The 17989-nt window shown below is 40.9% G+C and overlaps 1 protein-coding gene across 1 annotated transcript; it reads left to right on the forward strand.

Annotated features, from left to right (window-relative positions):
• Positions 1-1764: 1764 nt before the first annotated feature.
• BZW1 (basic leucine zipper and W2 domains 1) lies at positions 1765-16295 on the forward strand. The gene is made up of 12 exons (XM_014829234.3): positions 1765-2293; positions 3270-3343; positions 5977-6153; positions 7771-7865; positions 8715-8780; positions 9400-9535; positions 10233-10342; positions 10498-10668; positions 11131-11277; positions 11814-11952; positions 13398-13520; positions 13962-16295. The coding sequence occupies exons 2-12, from the start codon at positions 3280-3282 to the stop codon at positions 13991-13993; spliced, it is 1260 nt and encodes a 419-aa protein (XP_014684720.1). The 5' UTR covers positions 1765-2293; positions 3270-3279; the 3' UTR covers positions 13994-16295.
• The last annotated feature ends 1694 nt before the right edge of the window (positions 16296-17989 follow it).

Consider the following 17989-nt stretch of genomic DNA (forward strand, 5'->3'; position numbering starts at 1 on the left):
GGAAGTTATTGCAAAAGTTTCAGTTAATTAGGGGTAATAGAGGCCTAAATCAAGATGGTACTGGAAAAAGACGATGGAATTGAGAAATGTGACAAACATAGAAGATAAGCTTTGTGAGGGCACAGGTCTAACTTGTCACCTCTGTATCTCTAATGACCTCTAGTTCAATAAATATTTGTTGACTGGATGAATAAATAAACAAGATCTTGGTGGCAAGGCAGGACATTACCGTGGTGGAGCCAGACTGCTTGAGTTTGATTGGAGCTCTTCCATTTACCAGCTCTATGACCTTGGGTAAATTACTTGACCTCTCTATGCCTCAGTTTTCCCATCTACGAAATGGGTCTAATAGTTTCTAGATTGTAGGGTAGTTTTGAGGGTTAAATGAGGTTAATAGAGTGTTTAGAAAAATGGATGACACATATACCTGCTATATTAAAGCAGCTATTATTTTTATTAGTGAAACATAAGTTTTACAGAACCTCAGAAGAGAGAAAAGCAGTTTTGGGGGAAGAATGATCCATAGTACTAAGTGTTTCATTTCGCGTTCCAATAGAGGAACCAGACAGCGTGGGTTAGGGGCCTGGCAGAAAGGAGAGAACTGGACCTAGAGATCTGACTCTTACCTCTTCCCTGTGTTCCCCACTGCCCTCTTATTTCCCACCAGGCTCCAGTGACACCAGCCTCTCTCAGTCCCTCCAACAGGAGGGTGGGGAAGGAAGAGTTCCTTCCCCACGACCTTCCCCCTGCTGCCCCCTCAGCCTGGAAGAGCACGGAGCCCGGACGCAACAAATACTTGTTTAATGATTCAACAGATGAATCTGGAACTCTTTTAAATGGAGATAAAAGTTAAATCCCTGGCAATGTATGGGACTGCCATGTAAGAAAGTATGAGGAAAGAAGATAAAATGTAGTGAGTACAGCAAAGAGGAACCGGCGGATCGGCAGGAGTATCGGAGAAGGAACTAGGACGGGTCGGGGCAAGCCTTAAGGAGACGGGGAACGCGTGAAATGCTCAGAGGCGGCAAGAAGGACGAAGGCTGAAAGAATCACTGGATTTGGCAATAATTTGGGAAAGAATTCTGAGAAAATAATTTTCCATGAAGTTGGGAAGGGCAGGGCAGAGGTCAGATTGTTAGCAAAAACAAGTCAACTAGAATAGACGAATTTGCCAGTGTTTGATAAGAAACAGAAGTAGGGTCCAGGGAAAGTGATTTTAGGGACAAACCCTGTTTTTAGGGTTTCTCTGATAGGAGAGTAAGGAAGCAGATGGAGAGGTAACAACTAAGGTACAAACGGGGGATAAAAACATGAAAGCAGATCCTGGCGACACCGTGCATCTCCATTCGTACAGTTTCACGATGTCCACAGCGTTTTCCGCATGCATTCCGTTATCCTCCCCCAGTTCTCCGATGATACACCTTTTAACTCCGTGGTTCCCCAAGTGTGGCCCCTGGACTTGTTAGAAACGCACATTCTTGAGCCCACCAGACCTCCATCGTCTCTGCGGGGGAGGCCCAGCAATCCGTGTTTTAACAAGTCCTCTAAGGGATTCCGAAGCTCTTCAAGTCCCCACAACCACCACACTCAGGAGGGAAAAGAGAGACCACGGCGAGGAGGGGCGGCCGCAGTCGGAGGGCAGAACTTCCTTCTGAACCCTCTGCCTGGACCTGCTCCCTGAGGGCAGCGCACGGCGCCAGCCAGCCAGCAGCGCAGGGCAACGTCGCCGCGCCCCGGACTTGGCCTGAGCGGACTCGCCCAGCCAGCGAGAACGCCGTGCGTGGACCGCTCTCCAGCCCCAGGCTCCCCCACCCAGGGCCCAGCTCCCCGCAACGGGCTTCGACTTCCGGCGCCAGAGGCTGGGGTCGCGGGGGAAGGGACTCGGGCGGACGTGTCCACCTTCCTCGACACCGGCGGGGGGGGGATACTCGTCCTTCCAAGCCCTCCGTGAGCTGAGAGGCCGGATGGCGCGGGGAGTGGGAGAAAGGCAGGCAAGTCCAGGATGAGTGGCCGAGAAACTGGGGCCCAAAGAGGGAATAGGAAGCCTTGAAAATCCCCCTCCGTCCCTTTTCCCCCTTCCCCACCCCGAACCCCAGGAGTGGAAGGGGCCGAGGCTCCAGGCTGCGAGCGGGGAGGGCCCAGAGAAGAAATCTCGCGAGAGGAGGCCGGCGGGGCGGGGTGACACCTCTCCCCTTCTCCTCCTCCTCGCGTTAGTTCCGGTCGCAGAGGAGACACCGCCGCAGTTGCCGCCACCTCGGGCTTTTCTGGCTCTCTTCTCTTCGCCTTAAATTCGGTGAGGCGCGGCGCCCGCTCGCCCCGGCCCGACGGCGCGGCCCGTCGTCGCCGGGCAGAGGGCGAGGGTGGCGGCAGGCCCGGGCGGCCGGGCTCGGGTGGGCCCGGGCGGAGGCCCGCATGAGGCCGGGCCGCCTCGGCGCCTGCACTCGAGGGCCGGGCCGCCTGAGCGGGGAGGCCGGGGCAGGGGCCGGGCGGGCCGTGGCCGGTGGGCGCCGGGGGCGGGACGGAGGCGGCCCGGCCGCGCTGCCGGCCTGGGTAACAAAGCGGCCGCCGCCTCTGTTGGGTGATGTACGCGTGGGGGGTTCCGGCGGGCGGGGCGGGCAGTCGCCACCACCGCCGCGCCGCCGCCTCCGCCGCTCCTTTCGCTGAGGGCGGGCGGATGTACGGGGCGGCGGGGCCCCCGGCGCGGAGCGCCTCGGCGCCTGTGGTCCGCTCGTCGCGGCGGCCACCGGCCAGCGGGTCGGTGGAGAAGCGGAGCGGCCCCGACGGCGCCCCGCCGCGGCCGAGGGGTCCTGGGCGAGGGCGGGAGGCACGTGCCCGCGGAGGAGGCCGCCGCCTCGGGGCGCGACCCGAGGGCGGGGAGGAGGGGGGCGCCTTTGGCCGGCGCCTTAGCGGCGCGCGCGGCCCGGCTCCCTCCCGGAGGTGCTGGTCGTCTGCGCGGCCGTCGCTGGGGCGGAGAAGTAGTGGAGGAGGCGGGCGGATTTAAAGAGGAACAGCCCAGACAACTCTGCTTGTGCCGGGCGACTTGCGCCGGTCACTGTCGCGCTGTAAAGCCGCTTAAAAGTGTACTGTTGACGTCTCTGGAGGGTGTTGTGAGGGAGAAATGCAGGGTCTGAAGCTCCATTTGATTCGCGCGAAGGTGGTGGCTTTGCGCGCCCGCCCCGACTTCTGTGCGGCGGGCCGGCTCGATGGTTTGGTTTTGAAGGGAGTGCTATGGCGCTGATATTTTTAAGACCTTGTTTTTATTTTCATAGGGTGTCTTTTATGAATAATCAAAAGCAGCAAAAGCCAACGCTATCAGGCCAGCGTTTTAAAACCAGAAAAAGAGGTAAATGTTTATGTTTTCGTACCCTCTCTCTCCAAGTCTCCAGAGCGCCTTGTGGATCTCGGTTCCGCTGGCGGGCGGTTGCCGAGTACTCACACCTCAGGGGAAGGGCCACAAAGGAACTTGCCATTTCAGATGGACCCTTAGATTTTCTGCCGCTTTTCCAGACTTGTAGTTTTTTAGTATCAACACATATCTGTAAACAGGTTTGTGGATGGTCTTTTTACTGTGATGATAAAGTACTTTTTAAAAAGCACGGGCTTCACCTTCACTGGCTAAATTTCATTTAAGCAAACTTTTGCTTGAGGGGAAAGGTTAATTACAGGAGAGTTCCTAATGTAATCACTAATTTCACCCGAACTTTGAAGGTTTGTGAGAAAAAGACGACTTTCCTTATGGAAGTTAATTATGGAACAGAGTTCACATTGTAATGTCTTTTGAAATTGTTTCCCACAGATTAATGAGAAAAGTAGTAGAATTAACTACTTCTCTATGTGCGGGGACTTAGAGAAATGTTGAAGAAGGCACTGCACTAGTGATACGTAGTTAAATGAGATGTAGTTTCACATATATTTTGTATTGAGCTTAATATTTTCTGAAAACCAACTTTTCAATGTTACTGCTCAAAAGCACATTTTGACCTTATTTTCCAGAAGATTTTGAGGAAATACAGAGCTGGGGCAGCTACTGGTTATAGACTCTTTTTCTACCCTGAGTAGCAGGCACTTTGGGATAAGATTCTGCTGTCTTTTGTAATCTCACCATAGCCTGTCCCCTTGCAGTGAGGAGACCCAAGAGTGACTTGACTAGTGTGTGCAGATTCGTCTAGGTTTAAGCCAGCAGATCTTCTCAAGAGGAGGAACAGAAGTTAGAAACCAAAGCGATTCAGCAGTAGTGGGGGGAAGTCTGGATTGTCTTGAGTATGTGGATTACTGGTATTGCCTTTGAGTAAACACGGTATCGCGTAATTTTGTTAATTGTTGTTAGCATCAGGAAGAGATGTCACTTCCCCATTCCAGATTGAAGTCACTCCGGCCTTCTGGTTCTGGATGATTAGGTCCTGGGTAGGGTGAACAACCATCCCAGTTGGCCTGGGACTGAAGAGAGTTCCCAGGACATAGAGCTTTCATTGTTAAAAACAAGAAAGTCCTGGACAAACAGGGAGGAGTTGGTCACCCTAGTGCTGTGCGAAAATTAAAACAGCATGTAACCTACGTAGAGAAATCAAACCCCATCATGCTGTGTGTGATAGCAACTCAGTAAAGACTAGGTACTTAGCCAGGGCACTGTTCTCAGTGCTTTCTATTTTATTTGTATCACTTAATACTCACAGCAACTTTATGAGATAGATACTGCTTTTAATCACTGTTTTACAGTAGGGAAATTCAGGCATGAAGAATGAGGCTAGTTGCTCAAATTCAGACAGTTTAGGAAGTGGCGATCAGGATTTGGATCAGGCAGCCTGATGCCAGAGCCCTTGGTCTTAATTACTACACAGTATAGTCTTGATTACGTAATCCTCTGACCTTTGATTTCTCTTTTGAATTATGGGAACAAAAAGATCTACCTCACAAGGTTGTTATAAGGATTAATTAAAGCAAGGCATCTATTACAGATACTGCCAAATATTGGATATGCAGTAAATGTACTTTCTAAAGATTACCTTAATAAGTGCCAAGTGTGTGATTAAAAAAAAAAAAACCACAGAGGGGCCAGCCTGGTGGTGTAGTGGTTAAGTTCACATGCTCTGCTTTGGTGGCCCAGGGTTCCTGGGTCCAGATCCTGGGCGTGGACCTACACACTGCTCATCAAGCCATGCTGTGCTGGTGTCCCACATAGAAAATAGAGGAAGATGGTCACAGATATTAGCTCAGGCCCAGTCTTCCTCAAGCAAAAAAGAGGAAGACTGGCAACAGAGCTCAGGGCCAATCTTCCTCACCCCCCCCACCCCGAAAAAAACAACAAACCCATAGATCAGCTGGCCCCGTGGTATAATGGTTAAGTTTGGTGTGCAGCAGCCCAGGTTTGCAGGTTCAGATCCTGGGTGCAGACCTACACCACTCGTCCACCATCTGTGGTGGTGACCCACATACAAAAACGAGGAAGATTGGCCACAGATTTTAGCTCAGGGCAGTCTTCCTCAGAAAACAACAACAACATAAAGAAAAGAATCAAGAGCTTTCAGTGTTTGGATAAAATTTCAGTTGGGAATAAAATTTACCTGAGGTTCAGAGGATGTCTTAAATTCCAGGAAAGTGCAGAGGCAACAGGAGGGCATTCCAGGTAGAAATTGTCTCCTGGCAGTAGGAGCACAGCAGCTCAGCTAGCTCACTTATGAGACTTCCATGAAAAAATAGTGGGAGGAAAGCCACACAATCCTTGTGACTAGGCAGTCCTGCCTTGCCCTTGGCAGAGGGGAAACTTCCAAAGGATGCGTGTTTAGTCTCCTGTTGTGTTTGCTTGTGTTGCAGGTCTTGAGTAATCTAGCTTGTCTTTGTTTTTTCCAGCTGTTGAAATAAATGAAATTGTGATGAATTTGGTTAACTTACTTGGTAGTTAAAGCTTCATAAGGTGGTGGTTTTGTGGCAATTTGGTGAGCCTTTTAAAACTAAATGCTTTTGGGGTTTTCCTCCCAGATGAAAAAGAGAGGTTTGACCCTACTCAGTTTCAAGACTGTATTATTCAAGGCTTAACTGAGACTGGTACTGATTTGGAAGCAGTAGCAAAGTTTCTTGATGCTTCTGGAGCAAAACTTGATTACCGCCGATATGCAGAAACACTCTTTGACATTCTGGTGGCCGGCGGAATGCTGGGTAAGTGTCTGGGTTTTGTGGGAAGTGTGATATATGGAGATTATAGAGAATCCAGAATATGAACTCTCTGACAAACTTGTCAAATTGGGATGGCTTTATTTTTGTGTTTTTTACCACCTTCGGATTTTCCATGTTATTCTAGTAACTTAACAGATTGTCTTGCTCTGCTTAGCTTTATATTTGTAATCTATTAGAAAACCATAACATTTGGGGGTGACTTTTCTTTCTGATACCTAAGTCTCTACAATATCATCAATCAGAGATTTTTCCAACCTGTGTTCGAACACTCCCAGTTAATGAAGAAACCCCTATCTGTTGTTGTCTTTTATGAAATACTTCTGTATACCTGAAAACTCTAGTCCTGCGCTCTTCAACATATTAGCCGCTAGCCACATGTGGCTGTCAGTCACTAAGAATGTGGCTAGTCCTAATTGAGATGTGCTGTAAATGTAAAATACACTTTGGGTTTTAAAGACTTAATATAAAAAAAGAATGTAAGACATCTCAATAATATTTTGAATACTGAAATGTTAAAATCATAGTATTTCTGATGTGTTGGGTTAAAGTATGTTAAAATTAATTTCACCCATTATTTTTAATATGGCTACTAGAAGATTTGAAATTACATTGTGTGGCTCACATTATATTTCTGTTGCACAGTGCTGTTCTGCTTCCACTCTTAGCAACTTAGCATATCTTAACAGAATGTGCTACTTAGTTATAGATCTTTAAATGATGATGGTTATATAATATCCATAGCTCTTTACAGTATTTCAGAAGTTTTCACAGTGATAGTGTATTGACCCTCACAGCCAACCTGGTAGAATCAGAGCTGCATTTGTATACATGCAGAATGGAGGCTTAGAAAGGCTTCAGTGATTTGCACGCAAACAATTGCTCAGTAGTGGAACCAGGAACTTCCGTTCCTACATTCTAATGCCTAGTCAAATGAGTGTTTCTTTCATTGTGTTACCAGTTTGTAGTAAGAAATGTGAAAGATACCTGTTTTCTACTTATAGTACTGCTATCAATAAGCCTATTTTTATTACTAAGGAAATTTTTAAAAAAATTTTCAGAGAATAGTAAGTAGAACAAACTTATGATGTTACCAACTTCAACAATTGTTAACAATCTTACTCTACGCCCCCACTGACTTTACCCCCCCCAAAGTTTTAAAATATACCTCATATCATTTTGTCCATAAATGCTTACAAATGTATCTAAAAGATGAAGACTACAATTTGGGGGTTTTTATAGCCCAGCTTCTTTGGAAGCTTGAAGGGTTGTTTTCTGTATGGAAAATTACACATCAAAAACAAGCTGTGAACATCTCCACTTGAGTGACAGATTTGGCACTATTGAATAGTTAATGCAGTGAGTTTCATTGGGTTGCTAAAGTGAGTTATTTTCTTTATTCCTGTAAATTGTTTCACTTTATTCACACACATTGAACCAACTAGCCATGTGTTCCTCCTGAGAAATTGACTTTGCTTTCAAATCTTCTCTTAGAATTTTTATCACTTTATTTCATAATGAGAATCCTTATAGAAAGTGCGGTTGAAACAATTACTAATTGTAAATGAAAGTCACTGCAGATTTTTTGTAAATATACCTTAGCCCCAGGTGGTACACTGGCAGATGACATGATGCGTACAGATGTCTGTGTGTTCGCAGCACAGGAGGACCTAGAGACCATGCAAGCATTTGCTCAGGTGAGTGAAACTTTGCATAATTATTTCAGTTACTAACAGTTATCCATCTGATTCATGCTTAAGGAATAAGTGTACTTTTAAGAGGTTGCAGGTAGAAGAGAGAAGGAATTTGAACTGAAGGTTCAATATTGTTCAGTTTAATGTTCTCAGAATTCTGAGATACTGTTCTTGGTGCAATATGATGAATTGGAAACTTCAGATGTGTTGAGGAAAACAAAGTAAAAAAAGATTGAATTAGCTCTCCTTTTCATATTTAACCCTCTGGGATTAACCCATTTTCAAGAGAAACATTAAATTGAAAAGGAAGATCAGTTCCCTGTTGTGATTTCCATCATTAAATTACTCTTTATATAACTTTGTGAAGATGAACTAACATACAACTTTTTAAAGATTAGCTTATCGATCACAATCTCATTTGAAGGTTTCATCACAGTTATGTTTGTATTACTCTAAGCAAAGAATTCAAGTGCATCTAACCTAGAGAATGTTACCTATGTCATTAGGAAAGTGAAACTGTATTCTGGGATCTTAAGTTAATATCCTATAAATGGGTAAATGACTTGTATTTAAGCAGTAGTTCGTCCTTGCTTTGGTATTTGGCAATAAAAATCTGTTGCAGGGTGTCTATTAAAGTGCTGACAACATTGGTATATTGTAGGGTTTGGGAGTCGACAGACTCTTCCCACGCTGGTGTAAATGGCTTGAAAACTGTTTTATCCAGTGGAAGGTTCACTTTGCTGTTCTAGAGATACTGTGGCAGAGACCTCAATGGCCCGGACCTGAATTTATTAGGAATCTGGCATTTGTACATAAGAAGTCTTTATTAAATTCCTTTACTATTCTTTATAGGTTTTTAACAAGTTAATCAGGCGCTACAAATACCTGGAGAAAGGGTTTGAAGATGAAGTTAAAAAGGTATGAGGAGCAGTATGGTTTGTGGAAAACAAAAGTTGGGGTCAAAGAGGGCAAGTCCTCATTCTGCCACAGATTTGAGATAATTTTGGATATTTAGGTAGGCTGTCTTTGAAATATGGCTTTGGGGTATATCATTTAATATAATTTGCTGTACAGTGTTTCTTAGCTCCTTGTCCAGACAAGTGGCAGAAGGCTAAGAATCAAAGTGGAGTTTGTTCAAAAGATAGAGGGTAGAGGATCAGGGCTAAACACATTGAGAAAAAGAAAGTTATTGTTTGCTATTTGAGTCTTGGTTATTCTACATATAGTGCATAGGAAATCTGGTAATGTTAATGGCAACATTTATCAAGTACCAGACACTGTTCTAATTATTAACTCATTTAATATTCACAAAAACCCTGTGAGGCAAGTTTTATTATCCACAGTTACATATGAGGAAATGAGGCACAGAGGTTAAGTAATTTGCCCAAGAGCACTCAGCTAGTGAATATTATAACTGAGATACAAGCTTGGATGGTTAGACCCCAGAGCCCCCACTTTTAACCAATGTAGTATGTTTTGCTACTACTCTTTATATAATACAGTTGCTCTTTTAACCCTTAACTATTTACTTTTATAGCTGCTGCTGTTCTTAAAAGGTTTTTCAGAGTCGGAGAGGAACAAGCTGGCTATGTTGACCGGTGTACTGCTGGCTAATGGAACACTTAATGCATCCATTCTTAATAGCCTTTATAATGAGAATTTGGTCAAAGAAGGTAATCAACCTTTAGTAAAGGATGGTCTCTAATTGGCTGAGGGTGGAGTAGAGAAGAGCATGAAAGATGATCTGATATTAAAGGGTATAGATTATGTAGATTTGACTTGTATAATAGTGTTCGTTTTTTTACTATTAAATTTAATAGGTTGATTCAAATTCACTAGACATTTAATGTATACCTTTGGCATCCAGGGTTAATGACTTTCTTTAGGCATACAGCAAATATCCAGGGTCCAGACAAAATGTGATTATGAAGTAAAAAGAGAAATGCTGTGGAAACCCAGAAAGACATCAGTTCCAGTTGGGAGACTTGGGAACATCTTTAGTAGAGAAAGTGACATTGGGGAAAACGTCAAGCTGAAAAGGAAAATAAATTCCCTTTTCTAATTTCCATAGTTAATTTATTATGTAGAGTAAGAATTTTTTTTTTTAATTCTGACAACAAAGCCTGTCGAGTAAGAACTGTTACCCTCATTTTACACATTAGAAAACAGTTTAAGTAACTTGACTAAGAATATACAACTAGTAAATGGTAGAAAAGAAAAATGGGAGTGAAATGGTAAGCAATGGCTGAGGGAAGTTTAGGGTTAAGAAAGAGAGTAATCCTGTGTGCTTGAGCTGTGGAGGGAGGAACTGGGGAGATGTGGTTGAAATCCCGGAAGGTACTTCTGTTAAGTAAGCTCTTCGTTCTCCAGGGGTTTCAGCAGCTTTTGCTGTGAAGCTCTTTAAATCCTGGATAAATGAAAAAGACATCAATGCAGTAGCTGCAAGTCTGCGGAAAGTCAGCATGGATAACAGACTGATGGTTTGTAACATTCTTCCTTTTTCCTTGCCATTCTTGCCAATACTTGAGGAAAGTGTAATAAGAGAACTTTCTCGTTTTTAATCTGTGAAAGGAAGAAGAGTGTTTTTCTTAATCTGATTGAAAGACCATTTAACTAGATTAAATTCTCCTTTCAGGAACTTTTTCCTGCCAATAAACAAAGCGTGGAACACTTCACAAAGTATTTTACTGAGGCAGGCTTGAAAGAGCTTTCAGAATATGTTCGGAATCAGCAAACCATAGGAGCTCGTAAGGAACTCCAAAAAGAACTGCAAGAACAGATGTCCCGTGGTGATCCATTTAAGGATGTAAGATATTTTTGTTTAAACCATCTTTATATGACTGAGTTTCTGGCAAAGAAAATTTTTACTCATTTGGGAAACTTAAGTGTTTCATCAGAGTGTTTTTTAATTAGTAGCTGTAGAATGTTATGCTGGGACTTTGCCTCACTGTTTTTTTATACTCAGTGACTTACTGGTGCCCAGAAATTATAACACTTGGGGATTTCATAGGGTGCAAGCCAGTGGACCGACCCTCCGTTTCCATCTCAGTCCTCTCCTAGCTAGTTTGCCTATGTGTAAATAAGGTTTGAACTAGAGATCCATCCCTTCCCGTTCTCAGAGTTCTCTGATCATAATGTAGTACACAGGTGGTCGTTGCCAGTTGCCTGAAAAGGTGTTCTTATGCTTTTGTAAAAGGTCTACGTTTGATGTGTGGAGTATGTACATATCAAAACTGATTTCTGTAACTAAGTTTGGATTCTTTTGCAGATAATTTTGTATGTCAAGGAGGAGATGAAAAAAAACAACATCCCAGAACCTGTTGTCATCGGAATAGTCTGGTCCAGTGTAATGAGCACAGTGGAATGGAACAAAAAAGAGGAGCTTGTAGCAGAACAAGCCATCAAGCACTTGAAGGTATTAGAACTGTGCCTTGGCAAAACATTCTTTTAAGTGGGGATAAGTGAACTGTCAGTATGCTTTTCTGAGAGGATTTATGACATCCTGTGGTTCCGAGGGATAACCCACCAGTAAGTAAACGGGTAACTGGTTAACTATTGATGGTAACCTTTTAAAAAGTCTGACTTGGGCTTTCTTTGTTTCACAGATTAAAAACAAATACATGTTTAAAAGTAGCTTAAGCCTACAATTTGGTGTTTGCTTTTGAGGGAATATTGGAAAATACAAGCATTTTTTCTTTCTTTTTTCCTTCTTTTCTCTAAAATATTAACGTTGTATTGACAGTTATCTGAAATCCTTGGTGCAGTATTGCTTTTTTGACTTAGAGGCTTAGTAGATTTTTCTGCATTACTTTTTTCCCCCCTCAATTTCCATTAAATAGAATATAATGTACAGTGGTTATACAAAATGAGTTCTGTTCTGAATTTTAGGAATACTGTAGTGGATGGTCATTGCAATGAGTGACTGAAACTTTTCTCCCTTCCCTGTAAAAGCAATACAGCCCTCTACTTGCTGCCTTTACTACTCAAGGTCAGTCTGAGCTAACTCTGTTACTGAAGATTCAGGAGTACTGCTATGACAACATTCATTTCATGAAAGCCTTCCAGAAAATAGTGGTGCTCTTTTATAAAGGTAATTTGAATTTTGTGAATACATTTAATAAAAGTCCTAGAACACTCAAAATAATTGCAATGAGTAGTTGTCAGAATATCAGCCCCCTAAAATGTTTTACTGTGATCACAGGACTGAGTTGTCTCTGATTTAATTGGATGCTTTTTTGTGCATTGATATCAAAACATCTCTAAAGCCTAAGTTAAAACTTAATGCCTTGTGATGTAGCCTCAGACTTCACCTCCTGTATTCACCCTCTCTTCCCCAGCCACACTTGTCACACCTCTGTAGTCTTTGGCCTGTGAGAAGTCGACATCCCTTCAGCCTGCCCCACTATGCAATGTGGCTTGCACTTGTCTTTCGAGACCAGTTCACAGTGCTTCTGTAGAACTCCCTGTTTCAGTTATTGTTACCTTTTCTGTGGTCCCAATTTCAGAAAATTGATCCAAAGTGGTTAACAAACAAGGCCTCTGTTGGAAGAGAGCCCATTGCAGTATTTAATTTACTATCATTTGTGATAAAGGGTTTTTTAATTCTGCATAAATCAGACCAGCCTTAATCCTAGTGAGTGTAGTTTGTGTGCACGTGTGTAACTTCTGCGCCCTAGTTTTTGTGAATGATTTTATTGATTCCTGTATCCCACAGTTAGAGGTTACCCCCATCCTCAGCATTTTTTTAAGTATATGGTAGTGAACTCTTTAAGTGCCCATGCTTCAAGATTATCAATTTTTAGTTAGGTTTTTTGAAAGTATGTATACTGCCACTTACTTCCTCCCACTCAGATTCTTTAGAAACAAATCCTAGCAATCTTCATTTAATTCTTAATTTTTCCAGTATGGATCTGTAAAGTACATGGACATTTTTTCCTTTTTAATAAAATCATGGTACCATTTTCACAACTAAAAAAATTAACAAATTATCCATCAAATATCCTTGATCATTTATCACAAGGTTTCTCAGCCTTGGTACTACTGATATTTTGGGCCAGAGAACTCTTTTGTAGTTGACTATCCTGTGCGTTGTAGAGTGGTTAACAGCATCCCTGACATCTGCCCAATAGATGCCAGTAGCACCTCTCCCCACTAACACCAAGAATGTCTCTAAACGTCAGACGGGGGAAATTTGCCTTCAGTTGAGAGAATCACTGGTTTAAGCAGTTTTTTTCCTAGCTGTAGGTTCAAACATTGGCAGTAAATTGATAAAAATTTCTTAATGTAGGGCTCTTCTTTCATCTTTTCTGTTTTTCTTTAAAAATTAATTTGTTGAGTAAACTAGTTAAGGGAGTGTTTTGAATACAGATTGATTTTGTAAGCAACGAAAATAATGATTGTTTTCACTTAACCTTTCAGTGGGCTCTTTTCTGCCATGTAGGTCTTTGTACCTTAGGTGAGTTCTAACTCTGCCTGAGTTAGAGAAGTAGATGCAAACTCCCTGAATGTAATGCCTGCTCTCTTCTTTATATATAGCTGAAGTCCTGAGTGAAGAGCCCATTCTGAAGTGGTATAAAGATGCACATGTTGCAAAGGGGAAAAGTGTCTTCCTTGAGCAAATGAAAAAGTTTGTAGAGTGGCTCAAAAATGCTGAAGAAGGTAAGTCTTTGCCTTTGTGCCGTTTGTTTGGTAAAGCCTGAGAACTGATTTTAATGTGGTCATAGAATGTGTCCACACATGCTGCCTTCTTTCGTTCAGATACCATTTTGTACCTGAAGTACAGATTTTTATTTATGACAGACCTGAAAATACTTATTTACTTTAAGGCAAGGGAGAACTAGAATTTAATTATTGAAGTATTTTGATGGCTCAGCCATAATCCTAAACATTCTTAGGAAGAAAATCAGAATTTTTGAGAATACCTAATAAATATTTATGAACTTTGAGAATTACAAATGAATACTTTTGAATATCCCCTTCATTTAAGTAGGACATTATTAATAAAATTCCTTAAGTATAATAAAATGCTTTCAAAGTTATAAGTGGAAACTTTTGCTTTCTGATATTATAATGGTTGACTACGTTTTTCCCCTTTTCTAGAATCTGAGTCTGAAGCTGAAGAAGGTGACTGAATTTTGAAACTACACCCTCAGTAAAGCAAACAGGAGTTGTAGATAAAATGTCATGTCTCATGTGTCCTGGTTCTTACATCTTCCTACCTCCCTATATCAAGCATGATATAAGGGCTTTCATGGCAAATTTTATTTTAACTGTTTCTATGGTTACTGGAAATGTTGGGTTTAGTTTCTAAAACCATGTTTTAAGTAGCTACAGGAGCTATAGATTTGAATCTAATGTTGCATTAGTCTTTTCAGTTATCTTCTACCTCCTGTATTTTCTACTGTAATAATGTAATTTAAGGCCTTCCACAATGAACAGTTCACTTTATTCCCTGGGTTTTCTATATAAATAGTTTTCAAGATATGATTTGGTTAAAAATAATTTGTTATAAAAATTCTGTTTGCAAATTAAACTGTAAAAGTATCCAAAGTCTCAAAAACCAATGATTTGTGTGATAATTTGGTATGCCCAGAACCCTGCTCATCAATGAAAAATCTCATATACAGTAATTGAATTCATTAACGTGAATCTTGAATATTTGGACCATTGCTTGCATGTTAATATTTTGTTGCATTTTTAGCCCCAGATGTCCTTGAGCTCAATTGTTTGCTCTCTGATTTTCATTCCTTAGTGAAGCCATGGAGAACAAGCTTGAAAGTAGGTCTTTGGGAAATTGTATGTGGCAGAGGTGGTGGGAAAAAGAAAGTTGAGCTTTTTCCCATTGAGAAACTTCTGCATTCAGTTTGAATCTTTCTAGGCAAAACAAATGGGTATTCTTTTCATATAACCGTTTCAAATGTACATTAGGAAAGTCTTGTCATTTAAAGTATTTTACACTTGTCATACACTTAGACTGATAGGAAAGGACTCACGAAATAGTGTCAGTAAAGGAAATGACTGTACTAAACCCAGTAAATTGTTGAGAAAGTAAAGTGGTCGGCATGTTCTAATTGGGACTCTAAATATAACTCATACTTCCTATTGGCATGGAGTATTTGTTGTAAAGAATGAAGTGCAACGATAATGATATATTCCCACTTGGTCATACTGGACCAGCTTCATTCTCTTAACACATTCACTTAGAACACAAGCATCTGGCTGCTAACATAAACCTAGTTGCCCTTTTTTTAAATTGCCATGAGCCAAATATCTCTTCTATACGGTTGGCCCATTTATTTTAATGGCTGCCTTTTCATTTCTATCTTTCTTTTCTTGCTGCTACCCATCGTATAGACGTAGTCATTAGAAAACGAAACGTGGCCACACTTTTTGGTGGAAAGACTTCATGTTAAAAGTGAACATTTTGAAAGTTTCTTTGATGAGTGAAAGAAATTAGCTTGGAATAATGCCACTGAAGACTGAGTGGAAATTGCCCGTTTCAAAGGTGCCATTCTTGTGAGCGAAGAAATTGGTGTTTAAAAATTCATCTTGTGGGAATGATGTGTAATATAATTTGAAATAAAGGTATAGTATCCTTATGAAGAAGAGCATTATAACTGATATCATTGTGAATGGGGTGAAATTGTTAAATGAATAACTTTTGATAAAGTTTTCATGCACAGACAAAATGTATTCACTAGGTTTCTACATAGTGATCTGCTTTTACTTTGTAATTTGTAGTCCTCAAAAGACTTTTTTTAAAAAATAAAGTCCATCCTTACACTTAGGTTACATAGGTCAGTCTTCTTTTTTAATTTTTTATTCTTTGTAAATTCCATATTAATACCAAGTGGTAACTGTATGTTACACATTCAGATGTCTCTACTGTGTAATCATTAAATAATTGCTCTTTTCATCCTTATGACTCCCAAACTGTAAACACCTACACAGAATTCTGATGTAGTGGTAACTACATTAACATTTCTACAACCAAATCATTGCATGTTACTGCCGTACAAAGTCTACCCTGTATTATTATATACTGTGTATAGTGAAAGAGTGTGTAGTCTTCCAGAACTACATTATGATCTTTGTCTGATCATAGAGTTTTTTTCTTCATAATGAGAAAGTAGTGTTTACTTACTACAATGTTATAGTAAATGGAAAAGTCACCTGTGACAGTACAGTATAAAGAAAGAGAATGCTCTAAAAAGACTTTGCAGATTTTCCTTTTGAATTTTAAGTGGTAATTATGAAACTCAGCTGCCAGTGCCAACCTATGGCCTCAAATATGTAATTCTTAATATGTTAAAATTGTACTTGTAATTATGATTGGATAAATGTTAATTGATTTTCCCCAACTTGCTGTCAGTTTCTAAGGATAAGTCTTCTCTTAGATGCCATAATTAAATGTGTGTATAGAGCTGATCATAAGTTTCTTAATCTTAATTATTCTGGGAGTATTGTCCTAGAGATATTTATTGTTGTGTTCTTATGAAAACTCCAAATATCAAAAATGCCACAGGATATTTTGACATAGCATAATGATGGTGGTGAGAGGAAATGCATGTGACTGAGAGATTCAGTGTTTCTCAAAACTCTTCCTCGTTATCAACCCTCCCAAGAAGGCTTTTTAGACTTTTTATCTTTTTTTTTTTTTTGCAGGGGAAGATTCTCCCTAAGCTAACGTCTGTTACCAGTCTTCCTCCTTTTTTCTCCCTTTTCCCCCAAAAGCCCCAGTACATAGTTGTATTTAGTTGTAAGTTCTTCTGGTTCTTCTGTGTGAGCTGCCACCACAGCATGGCTACTGACAGACAAGTGTTGTGGTTGCATGCCCAGGTACCAAACGTGGGTCACCGAAGCGGAACATGCCAAGCTTTAACCACTAGGCCATCAGGGCTAGCTCATTCATAGACTTTTTTTTAATAGCACCCCGATAAATTTTAATATCACAGATATGCTGTGTGTGTATACATATATATATATATACATATATATATAGTATCTACATTATACGTGGAAAGAGTAAGGTTTTTTTTATTGGGGGCGATAGCACCCCTGTTGAGAATGCATGCCCTAATATATCTTTTTTTAAAGAGGAATGGACCTAGTGACAGACATTTGCATCAGCAGCCATATCTTCATGCATAATCTATAAAAATCAATTAAAAGCTTAGGTGAATGATTTATTTTAAAGTTGTTGGGTTTTGATAAATGGTATTGAAATTTTACTGACAAATGTCTACTGTCATACTCAAGTAGGCTGCTTGGAGGAACTGACAGAACTATTGGTTGGCTTCAAATGTAACAGATGCCAAAGTTTTAGAGTACATTATTGCTTAGACTACTGAATTACCTTTGCAAAAATTTTCCTTGGATGCTATTTACAGGTGCCGTGTAAAATAGTTTAATAAGGATTTCTGTGAGAATTATGGTAGATTGCCTTGCTGTGATTTTTCATGTAAAGTATTAGTCCTCTAGTATTGCTATAAAGTATTTCTATTCACCAGCCTACTGAGGCCTAAAGGTTTAAAATATAACTATTAAGAAATAAAGTTTTTCAGTAGGCTTTATTTAAGTGGAATCTACAAGATAAGTGCTTTTAACTTCAAAATAATGAATTTATAATTGGCGTCTGTATAAATACGTGAATCGCAGTGGGTTTGTACCTAAACACAATCTTACACATAATTGTATGGAACTTGGTGTGGGTTAGAAAGGCTTGCCAACTCTCCTCCCTTTGCCACATTTCCCCCCTATTTAACTATGGGCAATTAGCAGCTTTATCAGTTCTAATCATTTTAATGCATTTATAATCCTTTTATCCTTATTCTAGGATTATAGTCGCACCTCTCAATGAATTGAAAAGAGGATGAGGATGTATTACAAATATACTTACTTACTGTCTGTTTAGTAACTCTTAATAAAGAACTGTAGTTAAAAGCGTGACTGCTTGTGGGGCCTCCTAGGGTACTCTAGAGGAGACAGAGATCAAAATCGGACGAATCCTTTGCTTTATAGACTTCATGCAGAGGGACCAATGTCTTGTTATGTATGATATGTTATGTTGAGAATGTTGATGGTTGTATTCATGCAGGTTGGGAACAATGCATTAAATGTGTATAATG

Source organism: Equus asinus, chromosome 4 (genome assembly GCF_041296235.1).
Source record: "Equus asinus isolate D_3611 breed Donkey chromosome 4, EquAss-T2T_v2, whole genome shotgun sequence".
Taxonomy (NCBI): domain Eukaryota; kingdom Metazoa; phylum Chordata; class Mammalia; order Perissodactyla; family Equidae; genus Equus; species Equus asinus.